At 37.1% G+C, this 22,241-nt stretch overlaps 1 protein-coding gene across 1 annotated transcript in view; it reads left to right on the top strand.

The window, feature by feature from the left end:
* NALCN (sodium leak channel, non-selective) overlaps positions 1 to 22,241 on the top strand; it is a 526,457-nt gene that overhangs the window by 474,754 nt on the left and 29,462 nt on the right. The window contains exons 28-31 of the mRNA XM_072622030.1: positions 1,067 to 1,171; positions 4,487 to 4,593; positions 10,385 to 10,505; positions 10,591 to 10,689. Of these exons, the coding sequence (XP_072478131.1) occupies positions 1,067 to 1,171; positions 4,487 to 4,593; positions 10,385 to 10,505; positions 10,591 to 10,689 (432 nt within the window). The remainder of the gene's footprint in view (positions 1 to 1,066; positions 1,172 to 4,486; positions 4,594 to 10,384; positions 10,506 to 10,590; positions 10,690 to 22,241) is intronic.

The following is a 22,241-nucleotide window of genomic DNA, read 5'->3' on the forward strand; positions in this document are numbered from 1 at the left end:
TGCTGGGCCTGGAATCAGGAAGACCTGAGTTCAAATCTGTTTTCAAACATCTATTAGCTGTGTAACCGTGGGCAAGTCTTTGACATCTGCCTGCCTCAATTTCCTCAGCTGTAAAATGGGAATCATAAAGCACCTTCCTCCTAGGATTGCTATAAGGATCAAATTCGATAACTATTATAAAGCACTTAATCCAGTGCCTGGCACATAATAGGTACTTAATAAATACCTATTCCACTCCTTCCCCTGGCTTTTTAATTAAAAGACCTATCTTTGCTTACTTACTACCCATGCAACCTTGGACAAAGCACTTCACTTACATCTCCAGTCTTCAGTTTCCTCATCTTTAAGATGAGAGGGTTGATCCAGGTGATGTTGTGTTCATTCTGAATCTTTGATTCTTAAATCACATCTATTGCCATCCCAAAGAGGTAAATCAAGTAACTTGACTTGAAAGGCATAACCTTTGATATCAGAAGCCATATCCTAACTTGTAGTTCCCTAATACTTCTGTGATAAATGTCAACTCCTTTATTATATTTAGCATTTAAAGCCCTTCATGGCCTCTCTACTCCACCTTTCCAGACGTTTTTGCACATAACTTCCCTTCAAACTGTATGGTCTAGCCAAACTGGATTATTTATTCATCTTTACTAAGGCCATCACATCTCCTATCTCTACATCTTTCCACCGTCCCTCATGCCTGGAATTCATTCCCTCCTCCCTTCATCTTAGAATCTCTCACCTTCAATAATCAGCTCAACATCCACCTCTTCTAATACTCCCAGCTGCTAGTGCCCATCTGTGTCCTAAATTGTTTTGTATTTACTCTGCATACAATCTGTGTTTATTCAAATGAGAACAAGCTACTTCCCCATGTAGAATATAAGCCTCCTGAGAGAAGGGGCTTTCGCTTTTGTCTTTGTCTCCAGTGCTTGGCGTGGTTCTTGATACCTCTGGATACTTCGTACATCCTTGCTTGCTTGATGAATGTCTGTGAAGTACTAGGCATGTTGTTCTAATGTTTAAGTTGTGAACAAAGAGCGCTCATATTTCTTCAACCTTTCAGGTCTCCATTCTCCTGCTGACATTAATGCTCGTTTTTGCAAGCTTTGGGGTGCAGCTTTTTGCCGGGAAGTTGGCAAAGTGCAACGATCCCCACATCATGAGAAGGGTAAGGAATTCTGTTCTCCTTTGGGGTACAAAACCAGAGTTATGTTGCCATCTCTCAATAAACAAGTAGTTCCAGTGAAGCCTTTTATTTTAAAGCCCTTAATTTTCATCTTAAAACCATTTAATTTTTCCTAGTAGTTCTGAAAGAATCAATATCATTGATTTCATCCTCTCGGAAGGCAAGACTTGTCCTTTCTCTGTACTCCCTTTACTTGGCATGGGATGTGACGCATAGTAGCTGCTTAATAAATTTCTATTGACTGACTACACTAGATATTTTTTAAAAATAATGTCTAAGTGACATGATACGCAAGAGCAACTGAAAAGAATGGAAAATTTCCTGTTAATCTGTAAGCTCAAAAAAGAAATAAGGGATTTTGATAGGTACTAACTGAAGGATACAACAGAATGAATAAATCCATTTCATGAACAAAGCCTGTAAGAGTTGGAGGTGACTCAGAATATTATTAATAGCCTAAAGAAACTTTCAATTCTGAGTTTTCTAGTCAAATTTAATTCAAGTATTCAGCTATTCTGGTAAGTAATATTTTTATACAAAGGACAGGCACACAACCATATCAAGATGAAGTTGTATCCTTTTTCCCAGAGGAGATAAGACAGGAAAGGGAGATTGAATGAGAATGCTGCGAAAATAAGTAGGAATAATGACATTCTCAAGCAAAGACGGTATGAATAAAAGGCCCAGTCAGAGAAGAGGTGACCCATGCCGCTACATAGGATCCTATCTAGGCCAAGACATGCAAGAATTTTGCCCTATCTGGGGAAGTCTCTCCCCATTTCAGTCCATCCTCCAGTCACTTGTCAAAATGCTCTTCCTAAAGTGTAGTTTTAATCATATCGCCCCTCTGCTCAGTAAAACAAAACCCAGTAGCCCCCTAATGTCTCCAGATCAAAAATAAAATTCTCTCTTTGGCATTCAAAGCCATAGTTAACCTGGCCTCCTCTAGCTTTTTGCAGTCTTTTCATACCTTTCCCCTCCCCTGCTCCTTATCTCCTCCTCCAACCCCCAGCCCCATACTCTGTGATCCATTGACAATGATCTCCTTGCCACGAGTCACCTCCCAACTCCAGGAAGCTGTCATCTCTATTTATTGGGAGATGGCACTCCATCTCCCAACTATAAGCATTTTCAATGGCTATTTTCCACACCTAAAATCTCTCTACTTCCTGGCATCCCTGGCCTCAAAAACCAGCTAAAATTCCACATTCTACAAAAAGCCCTTCCTGATCCCCTTTAATACTAATACTTTCCCTCTGTTAATTACCACTTATTTATGATATAAATATCCTATTTTTTTATAATTGTTTGCATGTCATCTCCATGACACTGTGAGCTCCTTCAGAGTAGGCATGGTCTTTTGCCTTTCTTTGTATCATCAGTACTTAGCACACATAGCAGGCACTTAATAGATGTTTATACACTGACTATCTGGAAGTCTTCTCCCTTCCCCATCACTTAGAGAGGCAAACTTCCACCTAATATCCTTTGTTGGTTCCATGTAAACAGTGGCATTAGGTAAAATAATATTATCGGGACAGTATGTTTCATAGAAGTAGAGTGTAAGTGAGGTTTCCCCAATTCAAGGGCAACTTAGTTACAATGTATCTTACTACAAAATGATGTTGGTCGGGATTGTCGTTTGTTGTGATGTTCGTCCTTTGTTTTCGTGGAAGACCATGACATCAGAGAAATGATGACGTTCCTATATTTATTATTTAAGTATCTCAAAGTCTCCATTTTTACGTACTTTCTTCAGACAGCCCTGTTCTCATGTCACCTGCAAATTTTAGAGGAAGAAATTTTGACCCAACAATATCACTACTAGATCTATTTCCAAAAATGATTAGGGGAAAAAGGAAAAGAATCTGTATAGTCTAAATTACTTATAGTAGCTCTCTTTGTGATGCCAAAGAAGTGGAAATTGCAGAGATACCCATCAACTGGGAAATGGCTGAACAAGTTGTGTTACATGATTATGATGGAATACTATTGTGCTAGAAGAAAGGATGAGATCGATGGTCTTAGAAAAACATGGAAAGATTTGAATGAAATAATGAAGAACAAAATGAACAGAGCTAAGAATTTATATACAGTAACAGCAATATTGTTTTAAGACTGACTGTGAGCTAAATAAGTCATTCTGACCATTATAAATACTCAAGTTAACTATAAAGGACATATAAAGAAAGTATTTGTGTCCAGAGAAAAATCTGATAAACAGAAGTATGTGCAGAATTATATACATATATACATATACATGTATATATACACACATATATGTTTTTGTCTTATAGTCATTACTAGGGCAGGGGAGAAGAAAAAATTTACACAATAACTTTATTATATATTTAAAAGGAATAATAATTGTACATAATAGATTTGCAGTTTCATGTGCAATCATATTTTTATTATACTACATTTTGGAAATGCATGTTTTATTCCATAATTTTTTTTTGAAAAATGAATTTAAAAAAGAGCAATTAAAAAAACTTAAAACATTCCTGGGGGAAAAAGGAAGAAACTAAAATCAGACAATGGGGTATGTCAGGAGATGTCTGGAAGCAGTAAAGAACGATATTCCTCATGAGCCTTAGCTCAGTCTTTCCTAAAAAGGGGGGTTGGTAGGTTTAAGGAGAGATACAGAATACCCTTGAAATACCACAAAAACAATGGAAGACACAGATTATGTAGCTTAGGTTGAACCTAATGAGAGTTAATGTATTTGTTCTATTGTTGGAGGATTCTCCAGTCCTTCCCAGGAGTATATCTCTTGAGTACATAAATAAGTTAGATTACATAGGATACAAAGCATGCCTGTCATATCATGTCTCCACAGACAGGACCACAGACTAAGCATATGAGCCATGAACTCCCTTCCAATTCTCTGTTATCCCTTCTTATTCTCTATTTATCATTGGAAAATAAGTATATATTAGGCAAGTGTTGATGTGCAAACTAATTTATTTCTTTCCTGGTTTTGAGAGATTGTTCTGTGTTTATTTTCTTATTTACTTCCACTATCACTAAAATGTGATAGCAGAGCAATCCAGAAGGATTTATTTAAAGAAGAAGGTATGATAAAAGAAAACTATGACAAAGGATTGTGTTTGGAGGTTTAAGAAATATTCTCTATAGACTTGTATCCCCATTAAATTTTCCTCATTTTAATGGCTCATGTTTCTTATCTTTTAAAATACCTGTTTTAAAACCACCCTTAAAATATCTCATGTTTTGCATCCTTCATTTTGGCGAATCCACCTGTTTATTACAATTTTTTCTTTGATTCTCCTTTAGGAAGATTGCCATGGCATATTCAGAATTAATGTAAGTGTTTCCAAAAACTTAAATTTAAAACTAAGACCCGGAGAAAAGAAGCCTGGATTTTGGGTACCCCGTGTCTGGTGAGTGATTTTATTCTGAGAAGACTGTCCTGCAGGATCTAAGTGATATAGCATTTGCAATAGGAGTATATGTGGAAAAAAGATAAATGATAGTTACTGAGTTATAAATAATCCTGAGTAATATGGAATAAAATCTACCCATACCGTAAAATTCTGAATATAGTAAGAAGGAGAGAAAGTCATAAATATATTGAGGTAGAATCCAACAAAGGTCATTCATGGTCTCCCACAGAACATGGACTGTGTGTGCTGACACATACTGGGAGGAATATTCCTTTCAATGGAAGACCAATGGAAATGCTTCCCCCACAGGATGTACTGGCACACCCAGCCCATACCCAGTAAACTCATTCAATTGCCATTTTATTTATAGTACTTCCAGTCACATTATTGCAAAGTGCATAGCTGGAGCTCAAAGGATCGTTAGGTTAGCAGTACCATGTTTTTCAATACTTCATTCTAAAACTGGAGTGAAATTTGAAAATTTCAGCTATTTAGGCAGTATTTAGCTGGCATTTTTCATACTCATTACTATTCTAGAACAAACTGTATTTCTTCATAAAATGTTTATAGAATGTTGAGTCCTAAACTTTTTCAGAATATTTTGAAGTTGAAAATAGGAGCATAATCTTCAGTACAATAAATCAATAGACTCTAAAATGGAACAAAATTCCTGCTATTTTATCTTTCATTTTATAATCACAATTCTGATGACTTTTAGTATAAATGAATCATAGTTCATCTGAATACAAAAGATTTGATGTGAATTATTGTTAGACATTTTGACCTTACTTTCAAAAATGTTAATCATCACAAAATGTTGAAATTGTGAAGGAATTTGGACAACATTTAACCTTCATCCCATGGCAACTGACAGATAATTTAGTATGTTACCAGGTTTATTAAGGGATTGGTGAAAAACTCTGTCAAATGAATGTCACCCTTAAATAGAATAATTTCTACAATTATCCTTTAATTGGTTAACCAAGTGAGATCAGTTTTTATGTATGATTCTAAATCAATATGTGAGATTTCTAGGATTACAAAAAAATTATTTGGGATTGTATTTTTTGGCTAAACAAAGACTCTATGAATTACAATAAAACAGTGTTTCATTTATTAGAAAAAGCTATATCTTCTTTCTTCAATATCCTTTCCATGAAAACTAAATGTGTTCTTTTACATAGCTCCCTGGTATTTCAGGTGATGCCCCCTCAGTAAAAAGAAAGGAAGGAGAGAAAGAAAGCAAAAAAATATTGTGTAAATATTTACTTAGTGTTAGACTTACAGCAGCCTTTTTTCTTTAGTACAACAAGGAAAGGGGGAAATGTTTGCTTTTCCTCTATACTAACATAAGAGCAAAATCAATAAGGCTTTCTAAATGTTGCCAGATGAGTGAATTCACATTAAATGATTTGATCCTCTGTGCATTTCCTACTGGAACATACACATTAGGCAAATGTTAATGTCCAATCTGACTTTTTTTTTCTGGTTTCTTATTTTTCTGATTTAGAAATGCATTGCATTTTTTACTTAATTATTTACTTTTCTAAAATGTTATGCTACAGTAGTCCTTTCAAGTAGAAAGGTTACTACCAATGAAAACATGATAAAGGATGGTGCTTATGCTTTATAAAGTTTCCTTTATAGTTAGAGATATCTCGTCATTAACATCCAATTTTAATGGAAAGGAAATGAACATAAAGGGCATTTTATGTGGTTAAAACAAAGTTTTGGTGGATTTTTTTCCCTAATATGTGATTTACTCTGCTCTTCTCATCCTGAAAGTGCACTTTTCAAGGTACCTAACTCCTGAAGCACATACATCATGAAAGTAGGTTGTTATTGCAAATTCAGCTCTAAAACCCCCACCATTTTTCTGTAAAGAAAATGCCTGGGTCAAAGAGTATACAGCATTAGATCTGAGAGTCATGCCACACTACTGGGGGAAAAAAGTCATCATTTGAGCAAACTGTGGCATCTGCAAAATCCTTTCAGCTTCTTTCTGCGGCAAAAAAAAAAAAAAATCAGTTCAAGTGAAATCCCAAAGGAAAGATTCTGTGAGTAATCTAGCAAAATATATATATCTACTTTCATACATCAAACACAGCTCAGAACCAGAACTCCCAAATATGAATTTTGCATGCTAGTAGTGCACCATATAAAACAATCATTGTCACAGATAAAGATCGTTATTCCCATTTTTGTTTTCATAATAATTATGATAGCTTGTTGTTAGATCTACCACTCAGTTTTTTTGCATTTGAGGGATTAAAAACTACAATAGTGTATTGTGGTACTATTCAACTATAAAGCAAATAATAGTAGGAAGGTAATAAAATAGATTATTCCATGTTTCACTGAGGTAGATCAGACCTTGCCCTCTTTTAAATGTTAAACTTGACTAAACTGGTCTATAGTTGAAGAAACAGATAACTATTACTGTTCTGGTTCACTCTTGTCAGACTCTTTGTGATCCCATTTGAGGTTTTCTTGGCAAAGATCCTGAGGTGGGTTGCCATTTCTTTCTCCAGCTCATTTTACAGATGAGGAAACTGAGGCAAACAGCATTAAATGACTCTCCCAGGATCAGACAGCTATTTATCTGAGGCCACATTTGAACTCATTTCTTCCTTATTCCAAGCCCAGTTTTCTATCCACCACACCACGTAACCACCCTAGTCTGTAGTTAAAGAAATAGATAGATACACAAATATAGCAAATACATGATATAGAAAGTCTTCAACATTTCAGATTTAAAATGAACGTCAATCTTATTCAGAGCATAAAGACATATCCCCAGATACCCAGTATGCTTGATTTTCTGGAGCAGCACAACATCCAGAAAAAAGAATTTGAAGTCCTAGAATTAATATAAACAAAAATTAGCTAAGAGGCCAAAGCTATAACAGCCAAAAGGAATGCAATATGGTGGCCAATCTGCTGACAGAAAGAAAGGTTTGCTCTGATCCGCCACCAATGATTCCCAGAGGGAAGCACTTGGGACATCAAAGTCAGTAAGTAGGGAAGAAGAAATGGATAAAGGAGAAAAAAAGCTGATATGAAGGGAAAATGTGAACAATAAAGAGAAAAGAGTAGCAAGGAACAGAAATAGCAGCAGAGATCATAAGAAGCAATGAAGTGACAATGGCAACGCAAGGCAGACTTCCATTGGAATCATTACCTCAATGACTCCAAAGTCATTCCAGCCTTTCACATACCTGAACATAGCTCTCATGTCCCTTTAAGTCTTCTTCTCCAAGCTAATCAGACTTGGTTCCTTCAACTCCTCTTCCGATGACATAATTTCTAGGCCCATCCTCTGTCTGGCACATAGCTATGGTGAAAAGACTAAAGAGTTCACATACTTGAGAACATTCATTGAAGGGGCAAACAGCCAAGTGAACGTTAGTAGTGCCTGAGAACACTGCTGTCACACTAATGGCACACTGACCTTCAATGAGCATGAAAGACCTTTTAGGACACAATAAACAGGGGCCATCCACTTAGCATAAGGACAAATAGTCATACCTTAATAACTCCAAAAGTAATCACCCTTTTTCCACAAAATGCAGTAATTTGTGATCATGATGGTGGCATCATTAAGACATAGTCAAATTATACCTAGTATATTCTTTTGATTGACAGAGAAATATGTATTTTATAATTTTAATTAGCATTAAAGAAATTAGAACACATATATGGCAATTACACTTGACAAGAACACAGACAGAAATTACTTGCAAAGTCAGACTTTCTAATATAAATTATCCTTACAGGTAGTAGGGAACAATGAAAAGGAAGCAGGCACTTCTCTTACAGAAGACTTGAATTCTATAGGCAAGCTCCCTATCTGAGCTTCTGTTCCCTTATCTCTAAAATGATGTTAATGTACTTGTTGTGAAGAGAAATTACTTTGTAAAGTGTTGTATAAACCTGAACTCAGCATGTTCAAAATTGGAACTCAATTCTCCTCCCCCCAAAGCAACCCTTCCCTCCTACAATCTTCCCTATTTCTGTTGTAGATACCAAGATCCCTCCACTTACAGAGTCCCAAAGTCTCAATCACCTTCAACTCTTACCCCCCCACCACTCATATCTAATAAGCTGATAAACCTTCTTAATTCTACTTCCACAGCATCTCTCACAACTTCCATTTTTTTTTCAGTTTATTAGTCTGCCACTTGAGCAGGTTCTCAGTCTCCTCTTATCTGGACCATTGTAAGAACCATCACTGACCTTCTTTCAATCATTCCCTTCTCTAATCTGTCCTTCACTTAGCTTACAAAATTATCTTTCTGCTCTAGCACAGATCTGGCCATTTGTTCAAGGATCTTCAGGGGCTCCCTATTGCCTCTAGGATAATGTAGAAATTCCTCTGCACAGACTGATTCCTATTGCCTGAAAGTCACCACAGTCTCTTGACATCGTTTCCTCTGCACAAAACTGAGCTCAACAACTCTATACTCGAGAAGGCATATAGAGAAGGTTATAATGCTCTCCCCACCGAAAAAACTATTTTGCATTTGTTTTGTATACATTTTGCATTACTTCTCTGTGTCCACATCATCCTCCCCCCCCACCCCCAATATGATGTGAGCTCTTTGAAGACTGGTCTTTGTACCCTGAGAACTTAAACACAGTTACCTAGTACATAGTCGGTACTTTATAATAAATGTCTGTTGAATTGAATTGGCATGTAAAACTATGATCAGCTTCCAGCCTACCTTTCTATTTTTATTTCACAGCTCTATCTTTCTAACAAGTCCAGCCATTGCTATCTAAATTCTGTCTTCTATCTCTGTGACTTCTCACAAGCTATCCATACTTGGAGTGCCCTTTCTCCTGACACCTACCTCTTAGAATTCTGAGCTTCCTTCAAGCCCGAATCAAGTTTCCCCTCCCTTCCAGTGGGAAGCCTTTCCTGATCCTCTGAGCTATTAGTGTCATCTCCTTTCTTAAATTATTCTTTATTTATTGAACTATTGATGTGACATATCTCTAAGAGTGTGATGGTCAATGTTTAACAATTGGCTCATCAAAACAAACACATACACACTTTTAAGTTCAATCTAGATTAACATTTTCTCCATCACTTTCTTAGGTCTCAACAATCAAAAAATAAATAAATAAGTCAAGTGCTGATTTGTACCAGTAGGCTGATTTTCAATGTGAAAAGGCTCATAGTGAAAATCAAGCACTTAGCTAGATAATTCTAGACTGTCTCTTGCACACCTCTGAATCTCCTAATAATTCTTTGAAAGCAAGGGTTATTCATAACTTTGTTCTTTGTATCCCCAGTGCCCATCCCAGTGCCTTGAAATAACTTGTTGCTTAACAAATGTTTGTTGAATTGTATGCAGTTGCTATTACTAAGATCAATATAAAGAAGAAAGTTTGCCTTTCATACAGCATTTTAGAACATCAAGTTTCAATGTTTACTGAAAGTAGAATATGCAAAAAGAAATGAGGGGAAAGGAAAAAACAGCTGAGTTTGTTTGTTTTTTAAAAGATACACATTACCAGTTGGTTGGGAATTTGGATATAGGGATAGCTGACATTTCATTTTATTTGAAAAGAAATAGTCTGTCACTGCCCCCCAAAAATGAGATCCAGACTAATTTAATCTAGTTTATTGATTCCATAAAGCAAACAGGATGTCGTAGAGCCAATATTTTCAAGGGTCAAATGTGCCTTTCTCTAGTATCTAAAACTGGATAGAAATGACAACCACTTGCCCTAGGATGTTTCTTATCAGAATTTCACATTGCATTCCTCCTCTGAATTACAGGGCCAATCCTCGGAACTTTAATTTTGACAATGTGGGAAATGCTATGCTGGCATTGTTTGAAGTTCTCTCCTTAAAAGGCTGGGTGGAAGTGAGGGATGTTATTATTCATCGCGTGGGGCCGGTAAGCAAGCACGTCGAATCCTTTGAATGCTTCAAGAGCTGCTTTCATTTGCTTTGATGAATCACCATATTTTCCATTTATGCAGATCCACGGAATCTATATTCATGTTTTCGTATTCCTGGGTTGCATGATTGGACTGACCCTCTTTGTTGGAGTAGTCATTGCTAATTTCAATGAAAACAAGGTAAGAGTTCTTCATTTCATTGCTAGACCTTTACTTGGAAGTATTTTATTATGCCCACACTATGAGAGCATATTAAACAATAATGTAGCTAGTGTAAATAATCTCTATGACTCTTTTACAAATTGCCTCATTGCTGTCTTTCAGCCACATTACTTACAAATACAATTTCCACTAAATTTACACTTCGGGTAGCACAGTGTTGTTTGATTCCCTGAGAACTGACAGTCTCTCTCCTATTGTTCAGACTGAAAGGGAGGTGAAAAAGAGTTATTAAAATGCTCGTGAGGCTGAAATGAATTCAGTGATCGCATGTGATGTTGTTTTCAGAAAATATGAGTTGTATGCTGTTATGGACCAAATTAGTGCAATCAAAATTCGAGGGGTTGGGGAAGGGGAAAGTAGAATTTTCCCCAAGTGAGTGAAGTTGGTTGATCATATTCTAACTTCCTAATTTACAAAAGTGTGAAGGGAAGGTTCCCAATTTTTCGCATACTTTATACAGTGTAAGAGTTCCATTCATAATAATTCCATAGTGTCGGTTCAAGTTTACAAATATTGAAAGTAACAGCAAGATTATAATGAATAAGTAAATAAGAATAAATTGGCAAGACTTCTGTGAAACACATAAATGTATAGTGGAGCGAGTTCTGGATTTGGAGTCAAAAGACCCAGGTTCAAATCCCACTTCAGATACCTACGAGCTGTATGACCTTAGGCAAGTTGTTTAACCTTGCAGAACATTAGATTCCTTATCAGTAAAATGGGGGAGATAACACTTAAGCTATCAGTCTCACAGTATTGCTGTGAGAAAAGTGCTTTTCAAAATGAAAAGGACCTATGATTTCAGTAGTATTCAGGACTCCTAGATGAGAAAATTTCTTTTAGCAATAGACTGGCACCTTCTCTTCAACTTGCAATCTCAGAGAGTTGGCAAGAGCATGGAAAGATTGAATAACTTGCCCAAGCTTATAATACCTCTACTTGTCAGAGGCAGGATATGAATCCTGCCAGTTCATTCTGCCCCTTAAGACCAGCTCTCTATCCACAAAGTAAATAAAATTAGCTTGTCAAAGCAAGATTCATGCATGAGCCAGAATTTTTTCTGTTGTGAATCTACGTGGACTCTCCCCAATTTATTACTGTTTAACAACAGAGACAAATAGAACCACACTCTCCTACAAGGGCCCTGTAACTTATGGCCTGGGACCCCTCCTCATCAGTGGCTTACCACCCTTAATAGTCTGACCAGCTTCACTTTATTCCTTTGCAGTGCCCATAGACACAAACTATTGGAATCCCTATCTACTCTCCCAGGAACAGAAAGCTAAGAGACATCCTCCCCTGAGTTCAATCCCAAATGGACGGGTCCTGAAGAAATTCCCATGTGGAAAAAAAAATTATTTTAAAAAAAGGAAGAAGATGGATTTGAGGACTGCAAAAAGGGAATTTCTGAGGCCAGACAATCCTATGAGATTCTCAATTGTGAAACCACAGAGAATTTCAAACTATAATAATAATTTTACATGTTATATATGTACATATTATAATATTACACATTATAATAATTATATATCACATCTGTATACATATAATAATATTGCAATAATATTACATATTATTGTAATAATTTTATTGTATGTAATAATAATTACATCTATTTTATACATATATGCGTACATATACACACATACACACACACACACACACACACACACACACACACACACACATACACTAGGTGAGTGACCAGAATCAGATCAGTAGTGCCAGAGGCATCCTTTGTAAGGGTTCTGATTAGCTAGGTCAACTGCCTTCCACTTAAATAACAGCTAATGAGAACACATTCCAGGTGCATTGTCTAAGCATTCATTCTTTGGTAGCAAACTTAAGTCATTATACTTTCTCAGACCCTGAATGTTTGACAGCTGGTTCTTTGACTGTGACTGCATGATCAGCATGGCTTTCATCTAGTAGTTATAGGTGTTTTTACTTCCTGCCTTTGTCTTTTTTACCTTGCTCTCGGGCTTCTGAACAGAAATGGAGAGAATCATGCAACGGTGTTGACCATGTCTGCTAAAAACTAATGTTTAATTTAATTAATGTTACATTAATGTTATTAATGTAATTTTAATTTAATTTAATAATGTTATCTAAATCTTAAATGGGCTTTCACTGCCATAAGGCAATCCTTTTTATTCTTTCTTCACTGATTGTATCAAATTCATGACAACAGCCATTCTAAGTTCTCTTCTTTCTTCAAACCTTTCATCCCATTGTTTCCTTTCCCTCAGCAGAAGACCTTGCCTCATACTTGACTGAGAAAATAGGGGTCATTCACTCTGAGCTCACTCTTTTCCCCAACTCTACATCTCAAAATCCCTTGACATCACCTGGTATCTCTTAGTCTCTGCTAGAAAGGTAACTCTTCCCTTTACTAGTGACAGCCCATGCCCTTGTACCTTTGATCACATGCTCTCTCATCTTCTGCCTCACCATCATCTTTTCTTTCATATTTAGTCTTACTCTGTCTACCTACAGGTTTCTTCCTTATTGCCTACAAATGTGCCCATGTAACTGTCCTTAAAACCTTTAATTTATCCCACTGTCCTCTCCTGCTACTGACCTATATCTCACTACCCTTTCTCATCTAAACTTCTAGGGGGACAATGCCCAATATTCATTTCTTCTACTCTCATTCACTTTTCAGCTCCCTGAGATCTTATCACTAAACTTAAATTGTTCTTTTCAAAGTTATCAGTGACCTAGTTGCAACATCTAATGCCCTTTTTTTAGTCTTCATGTCGCTTGATCTCACAACATTTGACATGGTTAGCTATCCTCTCAATCCTTCCCTTGTGATTTTCATGAGACTGCTCTCATGGTTATCCTTGTAACTGTCTGGTTAGTCATATTTACTGGATCATCCTCCAAGTCCCATTCCCTGAGTGTAAATTAAGGTTCAATTCTACATACTCATCTTCTTTTTCTCCATTCCATTTTTAGCAGCTTCATCAGTTCCTATGGGTTCAATTATCATCTCTGTGCCAATTTACAGATCTGTTTATTCAACCCTAGTCTCTTTCATGGATCACTACCTTCCAAGTGAACATTTTGAATAGAGAACCCTATAGATATCTGAAATTCAGTATATCCAAAAAAAAGGATTCAAGATTTTTCCACCAAACCTACTGCTCTTTCAAATTCCCCTAGTTCTTTTGAGGACTCTACTATCCTTAACAATCATTCAGGATCTTTTTAAAGATCCTGATCTTTTTTAAATTAAAAAATTTTTACTTTCAGTTCCAAGTTCCCTCCTTCCACTCCTCCCTCACCCATTAAGAAGGCAAGAAATACGATATGTATATATGATATATATATATATGTATATATGAAGTCATGCAATGTGATGAGAGAAAAAGAACCATAGAGAAAAAATATGCTTCAGTCTGCACTTAGTCCATCAGTTTTATTCATGTACTCAGTGTTCTTCTTTTTACTTTTAAAATAGGATTTTTTATATTTTAATTATATAATATTTGGATAATAATTCACTCTAACGTGGAAAGACACCAATGGAACATGTTATGAAGCAAAGCGGGATGATCTCTTACTCTAGAAAGTTTAAATGAATTGATTGACAGCTGTCATTCTGAAATAGTTCAATTTCAATCCTGTCTGGCAAGGGGAAGGATCAAATGAGATCTCTTTCAGCTTTGTGATTTTCTGACAATTACTTTTGTATAATCAAATTCAGTCTTTTTAATTCTTCGGTCTTCAAGTTTTGCATGTAAACTCCTTTTGATTTAAAATACTAATTCATCTGCTTGTTCTCATTCCTTCCATCCTCTTTGCATATACAAATTTAGGGGTCTGATTATGACAGAAAATTTCTGCTACAAATGAAATACTTCTATTAAATCAAAGAATCTCAAAACTGAAAATTTCCGTCTTTGTCCAATGCCCATCTGAAATATGAACAAGTGGTTATCCAGTTTCATTTAAAAAAAAAAAACTTCTACAGATTGTGAGGTTTTAAAAAGCATTTGGGGTTTCCTATTTAGGGTGGAATATGATTCCACTCACACACTTTTATGACTTCATAGATAATCCTTAAGGAATTTCTTGAAGCACACAAATTTGAGATAATTTGCCCAGGATCACAAACCTAGAGAGTTTCAAAAGATAGATTCAAACCTAGGCTTTCCTAACTCTTAGCTCAGTACTCTAATTACCATACCAAGCTCACTCTTAAGGCAAAATATGCTTTCATGTTCTCAGTCTTGAAATCATCCTTAATTCTTCATTCTCCCTAAAGTCACAAATTCTATCAATTGCCAAGTCTTATTGATTCTGTCCCTACAATATCTCTCACATCGGTTCCCTCCTCTCAATGCACAGATACCATCCTCCTTCAGGCCTTTGTTACCTCTCACCTGCAATAGTTATAGCTTCCTGATTCTGAATTTCACCCCTTCCTCTGAGTGTCCCCCTTCTCCAAACCATACTCTACCCATCTGCTGACGTCATGTTTCTAAAGCATATATGTGATCATGTTACTCCTCGTGCCATGCACAAAGCTTCATTGCCTCTAGGCTGAAATACAAACTCCTTCATATGGAATTTAAATACAGGACCAATCCAGTCCTAACCTTCCATTTACCCATCTATTATTTCCGTGGATGTAATTACCTTTCTTCCCACGTGAGAATCTATTTTTCCTTTCTGTGTCTTGCAGAAGCTGGAAGACATTTTTTTCTCGGCCTCAGAAAGTCTTTAGTTTCCTTCAAAATTCAGTTCAAATGCTATTTCTTTGCAAGTAGTATTTATAAAAGGAAGCATTACATGGAAGATCAAGAGACAGCATTCAAACCAAGAGTGGTTTGACTTGCAGATCTGTATCTCCCTGAACAAGGTGGTTGGCCTTTTAATTCTCTGGGCAATTCTCTAAGAACACAAGTTGTAGACCTGCTTTGGTGGAGTTAGTTTCTGCGTACAGAATTTCCTTCTATCAACAAAATTATAGGTTGAATCTTTTTCCTGACTTTAAATATAGTTTGGATTTACTTATACGTCATTTTCCCCAATTGAATTCAACTCCATGAAGACACACTGCTTTGTTTTAGTCTCTGTATCTCTTGTGGTCAGCACATAGTTGGCATTTAAATGCTCATTGGTTGGTTGATTAGTTCATAGTATGTTATTCACAGTATCATTAAATATTTACTGAATTACTTTCTGTGGGAAGATACATTGCTAGTCACTGAGTGATGCCTAGACACCGCTGGCACACAGATGAAGAAGATATATGTGGTCTTGTCTCAAGGGAAGGTGTGCATAGATATAGGTATAATACAAACTAGAGTATAAGTCTGTGAGTGAAATGCAAAGACAATGTTTTTGGAGCTGATAGGAGCAGGCTGATCCTGTATGGGGGCAGAACTAGAAGCATTAATGGAAGACTTTTTTGAAGGATAGGTAAAACTTCCATCAGTGGAGCTAGAGTTATGATGACACTCTAGATATTGGCTGTCATGAGCAAAAGTGTGTATATCAGAAAGATTAAGACTGAAGAATTGGTTACATATAAGAGGAGGAATGTAAGATTAAATTGGAGAGTTAGGGTGCAGCCACATTGTAGGGGATCTTGTACTCCAGGCAAAGGAATTTTGTTTTGTTTTGTTTTTTCTACAAGTTACAGGTACCTCCTAAAGGTTGTGGGATTTTTTTTGGGGGGGGGAGAGTTATGTGATGAGAATGTTGCAGAAGCCATCCACCTGATTCCCACAAGTTGTCTTAACAGTATTATAAAATGAGATGTTCTTGTTAATCACACATTCAAGATGAGCGAGTCACATGTATTTATGCGTAGGTTACTAATCTTTGAAAAATTAGGACACAATAAACTATCTGTAATACAAAAATTATATTGAAAATTGTTAAACTTGCTTTGCTGGTTCAGAAACACTTCTAGGTCTTTTAGGATCCTAGAGAAATCATAAATATTCATTGTCAAGATACATAGTGACATACATACATTTATGATCCAGAAAATGCCAATTGTCTGAGATCATTATATTTTTCTCTGCTAAAACAAAACACAACAGAGTGGGACTCATTTTCCCAAGTAAAATAGCCAGTAAAGGGAAGTAAGAGAAGGTCCACCTAGGCATCTTAGGACCGGGTGAAACAACCGCCATGGGACTTGAAACCAAAGATTCATCATTGTAGAATACAGATTTAGAACGAGGAAAGAACTTATACCCGCCATCAAGTCTAACCCCTTTCTTTTGAAGATGAGGAAACTGAGGTGTAGAGAGTTTAAATGACAAGTCACATGACTAGTAAATATAGGAAATAAAATTTGAAGAAGGTGTTTTTCACTCCTGGTCCAACACTGTACACCATGCTGCCTTTCATGCACCATGCTGCTTGTTCAAAGCACCATGCCCACATTGATATAGGAATTAGGATTACCTCACTCTGAGTGAGTACCTGAAAAGACCTTAGCCTACAAGGGCCTGGGTCTCCCATTGCATCCTGGGCCATCTCCAGTCATACTGATGAATATCTGGTCACTGGACCCAGATGGCTCTGGAGGAGAAAGTGAGGCTGGTGACCTTGCACAGCCCTCCCTCACTCAACTCAAAGTCAGCTGTAAGTCATGTCATCATCTCCCTGATGGCGTGGTCCTCTTTGAGAACGAAGGACAAACACAAGGAGACATGACAAAGAACGAGTGAGTAAAGCTAAATAAAAATGCATGTCCAAGGAGAAACAAATTAATAAATAATTAATTTAACTACATACAAATACAGAGTGCTAAAGTATCTGGACTGACCAGAGCCAGAAGAAGCTGCCCTGAGAAGACCTAGTACAGGGGCAGCTTGTGCAGGGTTTTATAAGGAAAAAAGAGAGTCAAATCTGTAATCCTGCTTGGAGGAGGCTAAAGCTGGTGGATCTCTTCAGCTCTGGAGAGAGCCAAGCCAATCATGTATCCTCACTAAATTCAGCATAAATATGCTTTGTACTCAGCAATGGCAGGGGAACCAGGCTGCCTAAAGAGGGGCAGGTTTGGAGCAGCAAGCTAGAGCTCCTGTGCCGATCCAAATGGGTCTGGCCAATGAGTGATTACTTAACTTCCAGAACAGATTCTGGAATGAATCCACTCATCCAGACTGAATGAGAATAAAGACCCAGTCTTTGAAAAAGAGAGTTTTAACTTATTTTTAAAGGAAAGAAAAAAGGGTGCTTAGAAGGATCATAAATCGCAACTAGAAAAGACTTCAGAATTCGTGTTCAGTCTTTTCATTTTTCGTATGAAGAAACTGAGGCACAGACAAATTGAATGACTTGTCTATGGTAAACAGGTATCTGAGGCAAGGATTTGAGCTCAAGTCTTCCTGATTCCAAGTCTAGTGAAGGATCCATTATGCCACATACAACATTCCAGGTGGAGAAAAAGCTTTGTGAAGATTCAGAGATAGGAAGACGAGAGGGACAGGGAGATCACAGAGAAAAGAGAAGGGAGAATATCAGACCTATAGTCAGGTGCATGCTGAAAGCAATTAGATCTGCTTGGCAGCCTTAATAAATTCTCCTTCACAGCAAATATCTAAATCACCTCTCATCCACCCAGAAAGCCTTCCCCCTTAAGTTTTAAAAATGAAAATATAAATTGTTAGATAAAATCTTCCCTAGTGATAGATAACAGGATTCCATATATATTTTCTCTCCTCAGTCAGGTAATCAATGTGAGCGGTATGAAATAGGAAGACAGGGAATAACGTGAGATCTGGGAACAATGTTTGTTTGTGTTTTTTTTTTAATATTCAGAATTAGGCAGAACAGGAAAGAGAGTCCCTTATGTCTTTATAAAATGGTTCTTCTTAAGCAAATTATGTCCTCTTTAAAGCTTCTGAAATCAGTCCTTGTTCATTTGCTATTCTAGCTGGCGTAATACTAAGGATTAGCCACGAGGTGGCACAGTCAAGGAAGTTGGTTCAAATCCTGACTGATACTAGTGGCCACCCTAGTCTTTCAGCCTGTTTCCTCATCTGTAAAATTAGAACATTTGATTCAATTGCGTCTAAGTTCCCTTCCAGATCTACACGCCTATGATTTGTGTGTGTGTATGTATATATGTGTGTATATCTATCTATATGCATATATGCACATACACATATATGTAGGCACACAGGTATGTATATATACACACATACACACATGTTATATGTCATTGTAAGTATGTACATATTCCTATGATTTGTATGTACATACATGTGTATGTGTATATACATATACATATGCCTGCACATGTATGTATACATGTATGTACATATGTTGCATATAATGAATGGGTGTATATACATATATGTACATATGTACACACCTATGCGCACACATGTGTATGTAGATCTACGTCAGTGTTAGGGCTGTTCAGTCATTCATTCATGTTCAACTCTTTGTGACCGCATTTGCGGTTTTCTCAGCAAAGACACTAAAGATACGCCATGTGCAAGCCACTATTCCAGATACTAGGGATGCATAGGCAAAAACACCAAAACAGCTTATGCCTTTAAGGGATCTACATTCTAAAGGATTAGAGCTAGAGAGTTTGAAGGGACTTCAGAAGCCATCTAGTCCAAAAGGGAAAAATAGTTTTACAAATGAAGGAAGTTAAGTGACTTACCCAAGGTCACACAGGCTGTAAGCCTCTGAGGCAGTATCTCACTCTTAAAGGCAAGAGTTCATCTCTCATCATTTCCTGTAGCATGACTATCAAAAAATATAAAATGAAAACTGGGGTGAAAGAGTGGGGGCATAAGATGAAGATCCAAGAACCCTAGAACAAGGCTATTTGAGAGGGGTGGGGGTGGGCTAGAGGAGTTGAGAGAGATCAAGAAAGGCTTCCCTGAGCTAAACTTCCACAAAAGATGAGTATTCTTTTCTTTATAAAGAGAAAGGCATTAGCTAGATAAGGAGAATGAAATAAGTCTCCCAGATGAATTTTTGGACACAGCAAATGAACTGTTGAGTCCAGGGGAAAACAAATAATCCTGTTTCACTGAAAAACAGTGTTGATGAAGGGCAGTGGTAGGAAACAGAACCGTATGGCTATCTAAGGATTTTTAATTTATCTTAGAAGCAATAGGGATTCACTGATAGTTTCTGAATAGGGGAGTGACATGGTCAGAAATGTACCTTGTGAAGATTATTCTGTGAGCTGGGTAAAAGATGAATTGGAAAGTCAAGAAACTGGTGGCCAAAAGAATTATAAGGAAGGTATTAAAATGGTATGGGTGAGCTGGGTTCAGTGGAGAGAAACGGGTACATATGAACCCTATAAATCCATTCTCCCCAAATCTAGAGTGTATATCAGGTTTTACCCAGATTCTCTCTCTCTGCAGATTTCCATTCTAGAGAGCTACTCCTCTCTCGTCCTCACAGGGGATCATTCTATTTGCTGAACTTACTCATGAACCAGAGAATGGTCTCCTCTTTCTCGTGAGCATTCCATTGTCAAGAAATCCTCCCTCCAGATCCTTTCTTTCCTCTTTCTCCCATTTTCCCTGCCAACGAACAGAAGAGGCATTTTCAGTCCCTGGTGGGTCTGGTTAGAAGCAGTTTTCCTGCAGAGTCAGTAATAAGAAAAATGAATTTTTGAAACAGCTCAAGCATTTTCACTAAGCCAAGTGCTCTATAAGTGACATAAGCAAATATAAGTATTTTACCAACCCATTTACTGATTTAATTAGGATATCGATGCATAAATGAATGAACTTTTTAAATCTACTACACTATCTCTATCATTGAGAAAGAAAACACAGTGTAGTAAGAAGATATCATAGGAAAATCAATCAGAATGCTAACTACCCATCTGACCTTGGAATAGGTATGCTGACCACCCATATGACCTTGGCCAAGTTACTTAACTTCTCAGGGCCTCTTTCCTTATCTGTAAAATGGTAGCAGTAATTGCATTCCCTATTTCTCATTTTTATTGTTAGAATCATATGAGTGCATGCATGTGAAATCCTTTTTTAGGCAGGAACTTCTATGTCAATATTAGCATTCATTATATGAATACATATATCTAGCATTTCAAAAACATGACCATACATTGCCACACCAAAGAAAAAGTCAGTCAAAAATGCAGACGTCTTCCCAAAGAGAGCATCTAGAATAGTGAAAGTATTGGATATAAGGATCCATGAAGAACTAGGAATGTTTAGCTTGTAGATGAAAAGATGGGGAACAAAGAGGTTGTCCCAGAAATCTTAGTGCAGCTGTCAGCTCAAACAGCTATGTTAACTGGCTGCAAGCATTTAAAGATTGCCCCATGGAAGAAGGGTTATGTTTGTTCTGCTTAGACCCAGAGCACGAAACTTGGAACAATTTGGGGACAGTGAAGAGAGGCAAATTTAGGCTTGAAATAAAGAAAAATTCACGAATAATGATATTCAAAAGTAAGATGGTTTGTCTCTGAAAGGTAATTTCTCTGTACTGGAGTCCTTCAGTAAAGAACTGAATGACCGTTGTCAGTGATATTGTAGGGAATTCTTTATTAGACAAGATAACCTCTGAAGTTGGGATTTTCTTGACTAAGATACTGGAGGGTTTTTCCACTTCCTTCTCCAGCTTGTTTTCCAGATGAGGAAACTGAGGCAAACAAAATTAAGTGACTTGCCCAGAATCACAAAGCTATCACAAAGTGTCTGAAGCCAGATTTGAACTTAGGAACAGGAGTCTTCCTGACTCCAGGCCGAGCTTTCTATCCACTATGCCAGCTAACTGGAATGGGGGGGGGGGGGGTCTATAAACCATGGGATATGAGGAATGTTTGAGGAAATCTAATATAGTTAGTCTCAAAAGAAGACTTAGAAGTAACATCAATGAATCCATCAGGAAATTTTTACTCAGTGCCCAACATATGCCAGTGATAGATACTGGGGGTACAAAGACAAAAATGAAAAGGTCCCTGCCCACAAGGAGCTTACATTCTCTGGACAGAGTCACTCTTAAGGAACTCATGGGCTCCTTAAGACAACATGCAAACCACTATGTACAGATAAGATACATAGAGATAAGTTGGAGATACTCTCCAAGGAATTCCTTCTACATTGTGGGATGAGGGGTATTGCATCCCTGAAATCTGGAAAATCCAGTAAAAATTTTTGGCCCTCCCTTTGTACCAGAGAAGAAGTCTGAATTTTCTTTTATTTTTATGGAGTGTTTATAGTATCTTATTTTAAAATTTGGGTTGAGTATTTGGTCATAAGCTGTGTCATTTTCTGGCCTTTGTGTGTCATCTGTGGCTTCTACAAAACTACCCAAAACTTCTCATTTAATTTCTCACAATGACTGGTGATATATCAAAACCACAACAGAGAAAGTTGCAGTGGGGAATATATAATCATACTACCTTTATGGGGGATCAGGGCAAGCCTCTTGCAAAAGTAGATTTTAGCTGAGACTCAAAGGAAGCCAGGTATACCAAGAGGCAGACATGAAAAGGGAGGGAATTCCGGGCATAGGGGACAGCCAGTGAAAAC

Source organism: Notamacropus eugenii, chromosome 6 (genome assembly GCF_028372415.1).
Source record: "Notamacropus eugenii isolate mMacEug1 chromosome 6, mMacEug1.pri_v2, whole genome shotgun sequence".
Lineage (NCBI taxonomy): Eukaryota > Metazoa > Chordata > Mammalia > Diprotodontia > Macropodidae > Notamacropus > Notamacropus eugenii.